At 62.8% G+C, this 14,489-nt stretch overlaps 2 protein-coding genes across 3 annotated transcripts in view; one reads left to right on the top strand and one right to left on the bottom strand.

Moving 5' to 3' along the window:
- Positions 1 to 116: 116 nt before the first annotated feature.
- LOC148114998 (uncharacterized) lies at positions 117 to 4,211 on the top strand (the record flags this gene model as incomplete). The annotated part of the gene is made up of 9 exons (XM_087890776.1): positions 117 to 424; positions 1,978 to 2,033; positions 2,265 to 2,315; positions 2,519 to 2,575; positions 2,757 to 2,792; positions 2,922 to 3,053; positions 3,337 to 3,381; positions 3,559 to 3,600; positions 4,071 to 4,211. Coding segments are annotated over 9 exons (738 nt in total), but the record flags the coding sequence as incomplete, so codon positions are not given.
- A 2,460-nt stretch (positions 4,212 to 6,671) lies between these two features.
- Positions 6,672 to 14,489, bottom strand: part of HSF1 (heat shock transcription factor 1) — a 37,832-nt gene continuing 30,014 nt past the window's right edge. Inside the window, exons 5-14 of one of the 2 annotated variants that reach the window (XM_034420023.3) lie at positions 13,992 to 14,067; positions 13,609 to 13,670; positions 13,394 to 13,490; positions 11,905 to 12,035; positions 10,306 to 10,527; positions 9,487 to 9,579; positions 8,323 to 8,428; positions 8,159 to 8,224; positions 7,698 to 7,767; positions 6,672 to 7,432 (exon numbers count right to left, since the gene is read on the bottom strand). In XM_034420023.3, the coding sequence (XP_034275914.1) occupies positions 7,227 to 7,432; positions 7,698 to 7,767; positions 8,159 to 8,224; positions 8,323 to 8,428; positions 9,487 to 9,579; positions 10,306 to 10,527; positions 11,905 to 12,035; positions 13,394 to 13,490; positions 13,609 to 13,670; positions 13,992 to 14,067 (1,129 nt within the window). In that variant the 3' untranslated portion in view covers positions 6,672 to 7,226. The remainder of the gene's footprint in view (positions 7,433 to 7,697; positions 7,768 to 8,158; positions 8,225 to 8,322; positions 8,429 to 9,486; positions 9,580 to 10,305; positions 10,528 to 11,904; positions 12,036 to 13,393; positions 13,491 to 13,608; positions 13,671 to 13,991; positions 14,068 to 14,489) is intronic. The other variant, XM_034420024.3, reaches the window with a different exon arrangement.

The following is a 14,489-nucleotide window of genomic DNA, read 5'->3' on the forward strand; positions in this document are numbered from 1 at the left end:
GGGGCGGCGGCAGAGGGCCCACCTTCAGCAAAAGTGGGTCATCAGCCCAGGCTGACCAGGCTGCCCAAAGCCTCGGAAGGGAAAAGGAAGCGGGGAGCCCCCTCCCCTCCAGCTGACCCTTCGCCGGCCGGGCATCCCTACAGGGTCCATCGGCCATCTGGCTGCCCCGGGACCCCAGCAGGCCGTTGGGAGGGAAGGTCCAAGCAAGGCAGCTGTGCGGTCCGGTGCCCTCCAAGGACGCTCCGCTCCCGCTTGGGCGAGGGGGCGTCGGGCGAAGAGAGCAGAGCCGGAAGGGAAGCCGCCCCGCCCGCCTGGGCCAGACTGGGACCCCCGCCCTCGCAGCCAGAGCGGCCGGCAGTTCCCAGCCTCGGGGAGACGGGCAGGTGCCTACCTGGCCCCTCATTACGGGGGCGGACACGGGCAGGTGAGTCCGCTCCGCCCCAGGGCCCCTTTCAAGGCAGACAAAGGCGCATTGAGCTTGGCAAAGGCCGCCTTGTTCTGCAGGGCCAGCGGGGGGGAGGGGGTCCCACCTCGGCCCCACTGCCGCCTCGCTGACCCCCGGCCCGCCCGCAGCGCCGCCTCCTGCCGCACACGGGGGCCGCCTAAGCCGCCGCGGTGCTGCTGGGGCAGAGTTGGCACGAAGGGGGCCCCGCTGGACGCCCCAGGGAGAGCACCCCGTGCCCGGCCCGCTCGCCGCCCAGCGCCCCTCGGCCTGGCCAGAGAGCCCTCGCCCTCCCTCAAAGGGCCCTGGGGAGACCCGGCTCCCTTCCAGCGCCAACTGATGGCGGGCAGATGCCAAGGGGGGCACCGATCGCCCTCCTCGCGGCCTCCTTGAGCTGTCCCCGCCCGGCCTTCCGTCGGGGAAGTGAGGCCGAGTTTCCCGGCTGAGACCGGCCCAGAGCAGGAGTCAAGCCGGGGCTGTGCGGGCTAAGGCGAAAAACGGGCCGGGGGGGCGGCGGTTGGCTGGGCTGATGAGCAAGAGCGGCCCCGAAGGGAGCCCTGGGCACGGGAGAGAGGCGGAGGCGCCCCTGCCGTCCACCGGGGCCAGAGCTGCCGGCCGCGTCTAGCGCCAGAAAGGACGCCCAGAGACCCCCAGCCGCCCCCGCTCCTGCCCTCCCTCCCTGCGCGGACCCGAGTCCGACCTGAGACCCGCCCGCAGGTGGGCCGGCGGGATAGAAGAGGCCGCCTCTCCAGCTCCCCCCCCCGCCCGGGCAGAAGTCGCTTGAGAGCCGGACCGACACAAAGGGCGCTTTGTTCTCCCGGTTGCTCCTCCCGGCCGACTTTCGGGGGGGGGTCACCACCCAGCCCGACCATCCCCCGATTGCCTAACTCTGGGTTGGGGAGGGGCCGAGGCGGAAACCCCGGGGGGCTGCAGGGGACGGGGGTGGTGCGCCAGCTCAGCCCCCGAGACCCGGCCTTAGGCAGGCAACCTGAGCCCCCCCGCCGACCCTTCCACGGGCCCGGTTGCTCCGAAGGAGGCGGAGGACGGCGGCCGCATCAGCCGGGGCCCCACTCTTGGGGCGGCCCACCGCTCGCCTCGCCCGGGCTGGCTGGGCAGTAGGCGGCTTCCCCGGCTACCTGCGGCGCCGCTTCCTTTCTGCCATCCTCGGCCGGCTCGGCGCCCCCTGCCCCGTGCTTGGGGGAGGTCCCGGCGGGCTTGCCGCTCCCCCCTTTCTGCCAGCCGGGGATTGGCTGCCCCCACCCGGCCTGGCGCCGCCCTGGCCCCCGAGGCCCATATAAGGCTCCCGGCCGGCCCTTCTGCCCAGCGGCGTCATGCGGGCGCAGCACAGGTGGGCGCTCTGGGGCGGGAGGCGGGCGAGGGCTGCGGGGCTCCCCGTCATCCCGCGGGGCCCTCAGGAGCTGCCCGAGCCGCTGGCCTCGCTCCTGGGCCGGTAGGAAGGGCGGGGGCTGGGCCCGACGGCTCCATGCGCCCCGCTCGCCCGCCTTGACTCGCGGCCCTTCTGCCCTCCGCTGCAGGTTCCTGGCCCTCGCGGCAGCCGCGCTCCTGCTCCTGGCCGTGGTGGCCGCCGACGGTGAGATGCGGCCGCTCCGGCGGCCACCCCGAGACCTCGCCCCGACCCTCCGTCTCCCGCGGGAGCACCGCGCTGGAAAGGCCGCCATCGGCTGGGAGGGCGCTCCGTCTCCAGGGGCCTCTGCGCGCCCCTCGGGACAGCTGCTTCGGTGGGCTCGAGCCTAGCTGTGCAGCCCCCCCTCTGCCCCTCCCGTTCCAGGCCTTTGTTCCACCTGCCTCCCTCTTTTCGCAGAGCCCCTGAGCTCGCCAGAGCCCCCATCCCCAGCCGCCAGCCAGACCCCAGGTATGATGTGGGGACCCCCCCCCCAGGCCTGGCAGCTGATCGGTTCCTGGGCTGCCTCCACTTTTTCAGAATCCCTGAGACCCACCAGAAGCTGTGGGGAGGGGGGGGAGGCAAGAAGCAGAAAGCAGCTTCTGACCCCTTGCAAGAGTTATGGGGGAAATGTCCAGTGGGGGAGCCCAGCCTCTTCCTCTCCCCTTTTTCAGAGCCCTTGGCAAATTCTGAGCCCCTCATCGCTGGCAAATCGGAGGCCTCTGGAGAAAGTAAGAGACCCCCCCCAGAAAGCAGGGCTCACTTAGGGTCAAAGCAGTCAAGGGGGGGAGGGGAAGGAAGCTGCCCAGGGTGAATCCCAGTTGACCTCAGTCCCCAGCAGCCCCCCAGCAGCCAGCTTTCCCTCATCTGTCTGCCAGGCGTCCTTTGATGCCTCTGCCTCTCTCTCTGCAGGTGAGATCGCCAGTCCTGTGGAGCAAGCAACGACAGGTAGGCCACGGGGCAGTCTGGGCACTCTCTGCCCCCATTCCGGCTCTTTGCAGGGCAGCCTGCTTTGGCTGGCGCCTGCCCTGGAAATTGCCCCCGGCCCAGCCTTCCTCCCCGCTCTTTCTTGGGCAGGTGGGGCCCCCGTGAGCTTTGAGCAGGCCGATCGATCTCACACTGAGGAGATGAACGGGGACCTGCTGCACAGTGATGCCTCCAACCTCGGCTCCTTCAGCCTGGACCCCCTCCCCGGAGACGCACAGAGCGGTGGGTGGGCTGCGGCAGGGCAGGGGGGCTTGGCCCTGTGTCCCACAGCTGGGAGGGAAGCCCCAAAGGCTGGTGGGCCCCGGGCTGCCCAGGGTGTCCTGTGGGAGTCCGGCCAGAGGGACCTTCTCTGGGCATCTCCTCTCAAGCGGTTGCTTCCCAGAGAAAAAACAGCCGCTCATCCTGGCTGGCAAAGCTACAAGCTGGGTGCCATCCTCTCCTGCCAGCCGCCTTCGCCACGCTTTGGTGCTTGGGCAGGGAAGAGACGGGGTCTTTGTTTCCACAGGCCCAGCCATGGAGGAGCCGTCCCACTCCCACGAGTCCCAGGAAAGTAAGTCCTCCCTGGGTTGGGAATCCGGAGAGGAAGGGGCAGCTCTGGCACCATTCCTCCTCCACCCAGCCTCTCAAGGGGAGGGGCCCACACCTGCCTATGGGCTTGGGCTGGCCAGGGAGGGGGGAGTTAGAGCCAGGGAGGCTGTGCTTGCATCGGGGTCTCTCTCCCTTCTAGGCTTGGACCATGAAGTCGATTCGGAAGAGTCCCTGACATCCCCAGATAAGTGTCCCTGGCAGTGCTCTGCCTCCCTCACCCCCTTGGAAGAGCAGGTTGCAAATCGGGGGGGTTTGCAAATGGCAAATCCTGCTGGGGGGGGGTGTCTTCTTCCCACCAGGTGGGGGAAAGAGCCCCCAAGTTTGCGAGGTGTGTGTGTGCCCTCGGTTGTCTTCCTGGTTGCCTCTCTGGCTGCTGGGGGACTTTCAGCAAGGTGCCCGACACCCAGGGATGCCCAAGTCGGTGGCCCAGCATGACTTACTTTGCTTCGGGGGTAGAGCACAGGGTCCCCGCTTGGACGGCCAGGAAAGCTCTCTGGGAGTTGGGGGGGAGGTCAGCCAAGCAGCGCTCCGGTTGGGGGGGTCCTGGAGGCGAAACCCAGCTCTGTCCTGCTGAGCCCTCGGGGGGGGGGGAATCCCGAGGGCCACCCCGGCTTCTTCCAGGGCAAGGTAACGAGGGTCTCTTCTCCTCCACAGGCATGTGAGGGGGGCTGCTGCCACCTCTTCCCACCCTTCTGGAAGATCCTGAGATGCCCCGGTCGACCGCAAAGATCTGCCTGCTCTTGTGCTATCTAACCCGGATCCATTGGCTCAGCCATTCCCTGGTTCCTGCCACAGCTAGGCCCAGAATAGGCGTGTGTGTGTGTGTGTGTGTGTGTGTGTGTGCGCGCAATTTGGGAAAGATGACAATGGCACCAGCATGTTCCTCTGAGGTTGCGGCATCTTCGTGTCCTCTGGCCAGAGGAGCGAGGCTGCAGCTGCTCTTCCAGGGAAGGCCATTTGGCCAGCCCTCCCTCTCAAGCAGTGGCCCTTTTAGGGCCTATGGACCAACTCCCAGAATTCCTCAGCCAGCCGTGCTGGGATTCTGGGAGTTGAAGTCCACAAGTCAAAAGGGGGACTGTTCCCCCCACCCCGTTCTCTAAAGCATAGATATCTATGTGCCCCCAACCCCTTACCCATCAGCGCTTGGCAGCAGCAGCAACAGTGGCCCTTTGGGGGGGGAAACTAGGTGACTCCCAGCACCAAGCGGGGCCCACCCCCAACCTGTCGGTCTCGGCCTAAGCACCTCCAGGCCCCCCCGCAGCTGCCCTGGCCTCTGCTTGGGGAATCTCCCCATGAGCCGGCGTCTCCTTGAAGGAAGGGGGCTGGGGGGTGGGCAGTTCATCCATGGTGCTCTCTTCTCTGCTGCCCACTCGTGGCCCTGGCTAGATCACCTACGGGTGGGACGGAAGATCACGACTTCCCTGTCTGGGGAGGGGGGAGGGGGGGCATGCCTGCAGAGGGAAGGGATTATGGGCCCAATCTGCAGAGCCTCAACGGAGGCTCCCTGAGATGGAGACGAGACCCCCAGAGGGGCTCCAGAGGGGCCTTCCTGGATTGACAAGTGGGCCCAAAGACTTTTATGGAGTGGATGCCAAAACAGGCCTGGCTTTATTTGGTCCACCGTGTCTGTCTAGAGCCCCGCAGGCTGGGAAACCTGCCGTCCAGTGGCCATCTTTTAAGATTTGGGGGGTGGGCCTTGTGGAGGAGGAGGGGGGGAGGTTTCTTGAGGATGGATGGTGACCTGGTCAGATGTGTGTGTGTGTGTGCTCCAGGCTTCCCCTTGACCCCGTAGAGGTGGTGGTGGTGGGCTCTGCCTTTGCTCTGCCTGGCTGCTCCTTCAGCACCTCCCCTTCTGTAGAGACGGGCAGCCTCTGTAATCAATAAAGATGTACAAACCGCTCTGGGTCTCCGTGTTGCTGACCCCCCCCCCGGCCAGGAAGCTGCTTCCTTGTGTGCCCCACAACCATGGGGCACCCGCCTCGCAGCTTGGCCAGGCCCACCTAACAGCCCTCAGGCGGGAGGATCCCAGAATTTGCCCTCAGATCCTGTGGAACCCAAATGGGGCCCTTTCAGCTCTGCCGTCCTCCGGCATCACTTCAGGTTCGCTCATTGTGGTTGTGGCCACAGATCCTGCCCCAGAAGTGGGGAAAAAAGGAGTCACGAAGCCAGGCAGGACCTGCAACACCTGGGGTGTGACAGGTGGGGGGGGGGGAGGAAACGCCCCTCTAAAATCAAGGGGTGGGGAGTGGGTGTGGGGGGGCGTTAAGGGACTGGGACCAGTAGAAACGGCCACAAGCAGCTGCTCATCCCAAGAGGCTCATCCTTCACCAACATCCCGGACCCTCCTGCTTCCCCCTTCAGGTCGGCTGCCCCCACAAGCCCCACCTGCTCATGGGGCCTGGTGGACGAAGGCTTGAGGAGACGGAAGCCACGGACCCACCGGCCTTCCTCTTTTGCCTTCCGCGGGAGGACTGAAAGCAGGCTGGCCGCCCTTGCTGGAGGGGCCACCGGGGGTGGGGGATCTCAAGGTTGACTCTGCGCTGTCTCGGACCACTGCCCATCGGCCCACCGTTCCCTGACAGCCTGCAGTGGCTCAAGGGCAGATGCCAGCCACACAAGGCCAGGCCCCCCCAGAGCAACAGCTCCCTGGCTGACCTCTGGGATAGGGTTGGGCAGCCCCAATGAGGGCGAAGGCAGCTGGGAAGCTGGAACTGGCTGAGGCTGAGCCCAAAGAGCCACCCAACGGCTGCCCTTTCTGGGTGCTGGTCATCCGCCAGCCTGGCCTGGGAAAGGGGAGACCAACGGCCAGCCCTGCAGCAGGCTGGCATTTAGCTTGGGAAAGCCGGGGGGGGGGGAGGGGGTGGTGGTGAGAGGGAAGGGGCCTGGCTTCCGCTTCCATGACTTCAAGTGTGGGGGAGGGGGCAGTCCCTTGTCAGAGGCATTGAAGGAGGGGGCCGGGCATGGGGGCCCCACGGCCTCCTTCCCAAGGGGATTCTGCAAGACCTTTTCAGAGCTGCAGGTGCAGTGGGAGGGAGTCAAGAGGGCGGGGGGGGGCTCAGGGTGCAGGCACAAAATGTAAGCCAAGCTCAAGGGGAGCTTAGGTGTTTTTCCCAAGGCGCCTGTCGGACTGGGACCAGACCGGCCACTGCCTGACCCCCCTTCCTAGGCCGGCCGGCCGGTCTTCTCCCAAGTTCCCCTCCAGAAGGAGCTGCTTCAGAGGCGTCCAAGGCAATAAAAGTTGATATCGGGATGGGCTGTTCCGTAGAGATATATATATATTTGAGCATGTATATATAGATATTTATATTGTGAGAGAAGAGAGAGGAAGGGGCGGCTAGCGTCTTCTCTTATGTAAAAATTCAAAATACAATTTTTCTAGTAACAATCAAAATGTAAATGTACAAACCCTTCACTGCTAAGCCAAGGGAAATAAAATAAACCCCACTGGGGAAAGGTGGGGGCTGGGGAACCTTCTCTCAGGGGTCCCCAGGAGGCAGGGCTGCAGCCGTCCTCCGGAGACCCCTCCATCCTTCGGCCGGCTGCTTGGAGGAGCCACCGAGTCTCGGACAGGCGGCTTCGCCTTCAAGACACGGAGAGTGACTGTCACGCAGGCGAGACAAACATCCTCTGGCCGCCACGGCCACGTCCCTCCGCGCCCCGTGCCTGCCCTGGGCCGCTCTCTCGGAAACAGGGCCCACCACACCGCCTTGCGAAGCACACACGCAGCGGCCCCCTTGTCCCGAAGGAGCTCAGCCCCGCGGCAGGGCAGGCGGTGGCTGCGGCAGGCCTTCCCGGCTGAGCTGGGCCTTAGGAGACCGCGGGGTCCTTGGGCTTGGGGTGCTCCGTCCCAGAGAGCAGGGAGAGGCTGGGGTCCTCCAAGCAGTCCTCCCCCTCTGGGAAGCCCGGTCCTTCGCCCAGCTCGAAGAAAATGGGCACATCCGCGCTGCCCACGTCCACCGTGTTGGAGTCCACCAGGAACAAGGGCTGGGCCGTGTAATGTACCAACTGTTTGCCTGGCAAGGCAGAGAAAAGGGGCAGGGGACACAGATCAGAGGGGAGGGAAAGGCAGGAAGGCCACAGCCAAAAGCCCCAGAAGCCCTTGGATCGGGGGCGGGGGCAGCTCTGGCAACTATGCCAACTTTACTGTGGACCCCCAGAATCCCTGAGCCAGCCACGGCCTGCCTGCCCTCGGGCCTCTTGGGGTCTCCCCAGACAGCACCCCCCCCTGCTCCAGCTGGCCCCTCTGGGCTGGCCCAGCATGCAGAGCCCAGTGCCCACCTGCGTCTGTCGTGGCGTCTTCTCCCTCGGCTGGCTTCTGCTGCTCTTGGGAGGAGAGGAGCTCCTGGATCTGCAAAAGAGCCCCTCAGGGGTGAGATGCCGGGGGAGCCCCTCCCTCACAGATGCACCCAAGCAAGAGACCATGTCCCCACCCCACGCTCCTTCCTTCCCCCATTCCTTGTTCCTGCAGCGGCCACTCTCAGTGCTCAGAGGAGGGGCCCCTTTGGCTCTGCGCCGCTTCCTGGCAATCAGCATGCCCCCGGGTGCTCCCACCGAGAGGGAAGCCTCTGCCGACAGGCCTATGAGCCAAAAGCCGGTCACATCTACGGCCAGAGGCCGGCCCCTCTGAAGGGAAAGAAGCCCCCGGGTGAGGGAGGGAGGACCGAGGGGGCAGCTCAGCCTCGTCTGATCAGGGCCTGCTGGAGAGGGGGTGGGGGTGGTCTCTGCCAACGCAGACTCACGCTGGCCAGGCTGCTGTCCAGATCCGGCAGGTTCATGTCCGTCACCCCCATGGAAGGGCTGAAGAGCTGTTGGGAGAGGAGGGGAAGGGGAGCTGGGGTTAGGGGGGAAGGTCCACTCGCCCTGAAGCCCCCCCGCTGCCCGAGGCTCCGGGAGGAGGGCTTACGTCCAGCAAGGCGCTCGTGTCCACGCTGAAGCTGTGGGTGGTCAGCATGTTCTGCAGGTGGTCCAGGCTGGAGTCGATGGTCTCCAAGTGCTCGTTCAGCTCGTTCCTGGGGAGGCAAAAGGGCACCTCGTGGGGCGGGGGCGGGGGAGGGCAGAGCACGCCACGGACTCTATGGGCACTGCCTGACAACACCACGAGCCTCTTGTTCCTGCTCCGGAATCTTTTGGGGGTGGGAGGAAAGCACCGAGAAAACCAGTGCCCGGGCTCCCCCTCAGAAGCTGCCCCTCCAGCTCCTCCTGCCATCAGCTGCCCCTGCGTTGGTTGCGCATGTGCAACCACACGCACGTTTCACGAGTGCTGCCTCGGGGTCTCTGAATCCACATGCAAGAGGGCCCTCAGCACAGCCGCTCTGCAGTGGCAGCCCCTCCCAAGAACCAGCAGAGCCCCCAGGAGGTGCAGGCGGTGGGGAGGGAAGGCTGGGAGGACGCCACCTTGACTCCTCTGCTGGGTGCATGTCTCAGCCCCTCTGGAGCCGAGGGGCTTTTGACACTCGACAGTGTGTCTGTGTGTGAACAGACAATGCCTGGGACGAAGAAGAGCCTGGGGCCAGCCCCCACCCCCACCCCAAGGATATGGAGAGGCCAGCTGGACCCCTAACAGCTGCGTAATCCACCCAGGGCCCCCTTCTCAGCAACCAGGATGGGCCTGGACACTCCCTCCTGTTCCTCTCTCCATCTCCTTGGATCTACTGCCAGCGGGGAACACCCCCCTCCCCAATCTGGAGAGCCTTCAAGAGAGCCCCAGGCTTGGAAGATGTAAGACCCCCTTCCTTGGGCTCAAGGGTGCCAACGCCAGCCGGCTGGCGATTCCCCAAACTCCAGGAATGGCTGCCCTCTGGGTCAGCCCAACTCTGCTCTGGCTCCCTCGGCCCTCCACATGGAGGTCAAAGGGGGGATGCCCTTGCCGCAAAATCAGGGTCTGCCCTCGGTGGGGTGAGCAAGGCTGCGTCTCTGGCGCTGGAGGAGCCCCATAAAGCTCTGCCAGCTCCGAGGGCAAAGCAGCCGCCCCCTTCGGCCCACTTCCCTGGGCTTCTCCCTCTCAGCTCCCTGCCCCATCTCCCCACACGGCTCCTGAGGGGGCAGCCACGGCTGAGGAAATGCTAACCCTTGCTGTGGTCTGCAGTGCAGAGAGGAAGAGGAGGAGGAAGGGCTGGGGAAAAGGCAGGTGACCTCAGACATCTGCGGAGCACGACCCACACTGAAAGATACAAGAAGAAGAATCGATGGAGACCCACAGAGTCTCACCTGGAGCGAGGAAAGCACGGAGGGCTTGACCAGCCAGAGAGCTGCTGAGGCCCAGCCCCCTCATGCCACGGGGCTCTTCCTGGCAGAGAGGAAAGGAGGCTTCCTCCAAAGGATGCCACCCCAGACTGAGTGGGCTCTCTCTGTGTGGGTGAGTGTCCTGGGGGGCATTCCTCTACTTCTTGGGCCTTAGCCTTTTGGGGGCTTTGAACCTCACAGCCCGGAGAGGGCTCAGAAGCGACACCCTTTACGCCACAGACGCCCCTCGCCCAAGGGACCCCCGTCCATCTTGTCCAGGCCACCTCCTACAACCCGAGACTGGAAGTCAGTTCTATCTGGCTCTGGAGCTGTTCCAGCTCAGAAGACAACACCCCCCCACTTTCTGGTTCTGGTGTGCCCACTCCCCCAAGTGCAGAAGGGCCTTTGGGGCAGAGAGGAGAATCCTGGTCCTTCCTGGCCTGCTTGTGTCAGCCCCATGAGGCCCCCATGAGGTCAGGGGCCTCCAACCTTGCAAGTTTAAGACTTGTGGACTTCAACTCCCAGAATTCCGGGTGTTAGTCTTACAGTTGCCAAGGCTGGACATCCCTGGACTACAGCAAACCTACAGGTGGAGCTCGGGAGGCAGGCTGGTGGGCAAGAAGGGGTGGGACCCCCTGCCCTAGGCTTGATGCCACACACTTACTTGTCAAGGCAGGCCACGCTGAGGCACTTTTCGTGGGGCTGCGCTTGGGTGCCGTGGGAGGGAGGGGCTGTGGAAGAAGTGCTGCCGGCCTGCTCCTCTTGGAAGATGGAGTCAATGAAGGCGGAGGGCGAGAGGGGGGTGCCCAGGGGGCTGACATCCTCTGCAGAAGGGCTGCACGAGGGGCTCGGGGGCTCTTCTTTGATACGGACCACGGGGCTGCTCCTAAGACAGTCCGGGAGACAAGGGGAAGGGGGAGAAGCAATGAAGGCAGGCAAACTGGCTAGGAAAAACACCAGGGGCTTTAAGGACGAGGCTTGTGGCTGCAGGCAAGAATGGGGAGGGTCTCGCCACCACCACAGAGCTGCCCTCCCCAGCTGATTTCTCCTCTTCTTAAGCGCAAAGGTGTCAGAGCAAACCCTGGGGACAGATAATGTAATAACAGAATTGGAAGGAGTCTTGGAGGTCTTCAACCCCCTTCTCAAGAGGGGACCCTGCACCGTTTCAGACAACTTTCCAGTCTCTTCTTAAAAACTTCAGTGATGGAGCACCACAACTCCTGGAGAAAAGCCATTGCACCAGTTACTTGTTCTCCCAGTAGGAAATTCCTCCTTAGTTCCGGGCTGGCTCTCTCCTTGCTTCTTCTCTTGCTTTCCTTCAGGTGCTTTGGAGAGCAGCCCCTGACCTTCCCTCGTCTTTGTGGCAGCCCATCAAATATTGGAAGATGCTTTCATGTCACCCCTGACCCTCCTTCTTTTCATTAGACCAGACCTACACAATTCCTGCAATTGTTCTTCATATATTTTAGCCTTCGGTCTCCTAATTATCTTGGTTGCTCTTCTCTGCACTCTTTCTAGAGTCTCCACGTCTTTTTTACATCGTGGCAACCATGGAGGTGGAGGGGACGTCCAGTGTTCACACTCCAGCAGCTCCAGAGATGGAAAAACGGAGCAGAACTGACCCATTTTGGAAAGCAACTGGGCCCCCTTGAGAAGCAGGAGCTCCTGTCTGGCCATAAATGACCTAAGTGCCATGGCTGCGTCCCTTGGCAGGGTGAGGGGTGGGGGAGAGGAAGCAATAGGTGGCTGGGGTCTTCACGGCCCTGAATCCAGGGAACGCTGGGCAGGGGACCAAGCAGGCCACCGCCCTGTCAAGGGGCCGTTCTCCTCTAGGCGGGACTCCTGGCCCCAGAGCCCCCCTGAGGCTCAGCAGCATGGGGGAAGTGGCTTCTGGGCAGATGAGGCAAAGCAGCCTCAGAGCCTGTGGTGAGTGACAGGAGCAGAGCTCACCCATCAAGCCAAGATCCTGGGGCTGCTCTACTCGGCGTGGCAGAAAAGAGACCTCGCCACAAATGACGATCACCCCAGACAGACTCGGGAGGTCCCAAAGCCACCTTAAACCGGCAATCAAGCCGTTCCTAACTTTTGTACCATTTTTCCTTTTCTCACTGGAAAAGGGAGGAGGATAAATACCCAGCTCTCCCCTTTGGGTGCGGATGCAAACTTGATCAGAGGCAGGCCAAGACTCCGAGACAGCCTCCCGCCCAGGAGAGACAGCCCACCTTCTGAGTAAAGCCCCCCCTTGCCCAGAGAAGCCCCCTACCTCTCCTCCTCAAAGCTGCTGCTGCTGGGGCAGGGAGACGGGCTGGACTGGGCCAGTTCAGTCACATCGGAGATGATCGGGCCGGAATCTGGAGAGTAAAGTTTGGGGCCGCCATATGCTGGGGAGGATGCCTGTAATGAGAAGGAAGGGGGACGGGACGAGTCTTTCCTCTGCTAGCCATGGGCCAAGAGGCAGCCCCCCCCCGAGGCAAGTGAAGCACAGGGCCCCACTCACAGGGGAGAAGGGGTCTTTCCAGGAGGGGCTGCTTCCTTACCCCCCCTCCTCCCTCCTGCAGAAACTGCCTCCCTCCCTGTCCCTCCCCCCAAATCCCTTGGTAATTAAGCTTGAGAAGAGGGCCAAGAAAGCCAAGAAGAAGAGAAGGCGGAAGAGAGAAGGGGGGGGGGTGTCAGGAGGCAGAAAAGGGGCTCAGACAGCAGCCTCAACCGCCAGGCCTGCCTTAAGGGAGCCCAACTCCTGGGTTTGCACCATGTGGGACGAGGGCTGCACCTACCGTGGGGAAAAAACAGCAGGATCCAGGCACAAATGTTAATGAAAGGCAGAAGCACCTGTGAGCTGCAGCTCAGGAAAGCCCAGATCCTTTTAATAACATTCGTTTGCTGGAAAAGGAACGCTCGGAGTTTTACTTCTGACCCGAGTGCTTGCCGGGCCACCTGCCTGAGGATTCACCCCAAGGGCTGCTTCACACGGGTCCAGACTCTGGCCGGAGTCTGAGGGGCTGCAGCAGTCAATCAATCAGAATAGAGCTGGAAGGGGCCTTGGGGGTCTTCTAGTCCAACCCCCTGCTCAGCCAGGAACCCCTGTACCGTTTTGGACAAACGGCTGTCCGATCTTTTCTTGAAAACCTCCAGAGATGAAGCACCCACAGCTTCTGGTGGCAAGCTGTTCCACTGATTAACTGTCCTCACTGTTAGGAAGTTTCTCCTTAATTCCAGGTTGCTTCTCTCCTTGATCCGTTTCTATCCATTATTTCTTCTCCTGCCCTCTGCTGCTTTGGAGAATAATTTGACTCCCACTTCTTTTTTTCAAATACCGGAACACTGCTATCCTGTCCCCCTTAATTCCTTCTTTTCTCTAGACTAGACTTGCAACTGTTCTTCCTAGGTTTTAGTCTCCAGGCAACACCTTTTTTGTAATGTGGGGATCAAAACTGGATGCTGTATTCCAGGTGGGGCCTTACGAAGGCTTTATAAAGCTGGTGCTAATCCTTCACGTGATTCTGAGTCTAGGCCTCTGTTTATGCAACCCAGGATTGCAATAGCTTTTTGGGCTGCTGCCACACACAGCTGGCTCCTGTTTAAGGGATCGTCCAGACGAGAGATGCCAGTTCTCCTGTCCTCTTGGAGGCTGTCCCTGCAGGGAATGCAGCCGGCTCTGCCCAGGGACACCCACAGGAGGAGGTGGGGTGGGGTGGGATCCAAGAGACAGCCTGAAAACAGTGGAAGCCAACCGCCCGTCCCTCTGTACTTACCGAGTAGTGGGACGGGCTGTGGAGGTGCTCCAAGGAGTACTGCCGGCCGTATTTGGGCATGCTGTGGGGGGAACTGCCGTCGTTCAACATCAGGGGGCTGGAAGGGAGCGAGAGGGCAGTGAGGCCACCCTCTGGCCAGCGTCCCCAGGCCACCCTGCCAGACCCAGAGCTTCCCCGCTGCTGCCATTCAACGGTGCCCCTGGGGGCTCACTTACATCTTCCTCTTCACCCCAAGGATACGATTGGACTGCACCAAGGAAATCAAGAACTGGATGAGCTGCAAGAAGAGGAAGAGAAGGCCCTGAGGGTGCTGCACCCGAGGCAGCCCCAGAAGAGAAGGCAGGTACGAATGGGGGCGCCTGCTGGGGGTGGCCCATTGCTTCCCTAGGCAGCGGGGCTGCTGAGGCCTTCGCCCCTGGATCTCATGGCTCAGGGCCTGAGACCGAGGATATGGCCCCCATCGCTCTGGGCTGCTTCCAACGGTAGGTGGGTGCCCTCCGGTCTTGGGGCAGGCTGAGGATTCACAGCAGGGCCCTCTGCAGGGGGAACTCTTGAGCCAGACAGGACGGGGGGGGGGGGGAAAGGGGGTCAACCTCACCTTATTGACGACCTTCTGTTGCTGTGTGTGCTTCTGACGCAAAGTGGCCACCTCCCGCCACAGAGCCTCGTTCTCGCTGCAAGGAGAGGGGCAAGCAGGCCATTAAGAGAGCCAGCCTTGTCAGCTGCCCTTAACCACAGACCTTTGAAAGGGCCTCCTGCAGACGGGCGCTGGCTCCAAGCAGCTGGCAGCCCAGGGGATGCCATGACCGGGAGGGTTGGCGGGTGCCCAATTGGAGGGAGCCGGCCAAGTTTTAGCCTTGGATGTGTGTGTGTGGGGGGGGGACGGATGAACGGACGGATGGAAACAGCAAAGGCCCCCCCATCTGAAAGGAGCCTCCTTGAGTGGGGCAAAAACGCACTCTGGAGGAGGACAGAAATGCGGCTCTGAGCTTCCCGTCCCTGAAGGTGTTGCCGGCAAGAAGAATGGCCTTGGGAGCTACATGCCTCCCCCCAGGGCCTCTGCAGGGCTCTCTGGGCAGCTCACAATGTAAGCATG

Source organism: Pantherophis guttatus, chromosome 3, assembly GCF_059756535.1.
Source record: "Pantherophis guttatus breed Tessera chromosome 3, ASM5975653v1, whole genome shotgun sequence".
Lineage (NCBI taxonomy): Eukaryota > Metazoa > Chordata > Lepidosauria > Squamata > Colubridae > Pantherophis > Pantherophis guttatus.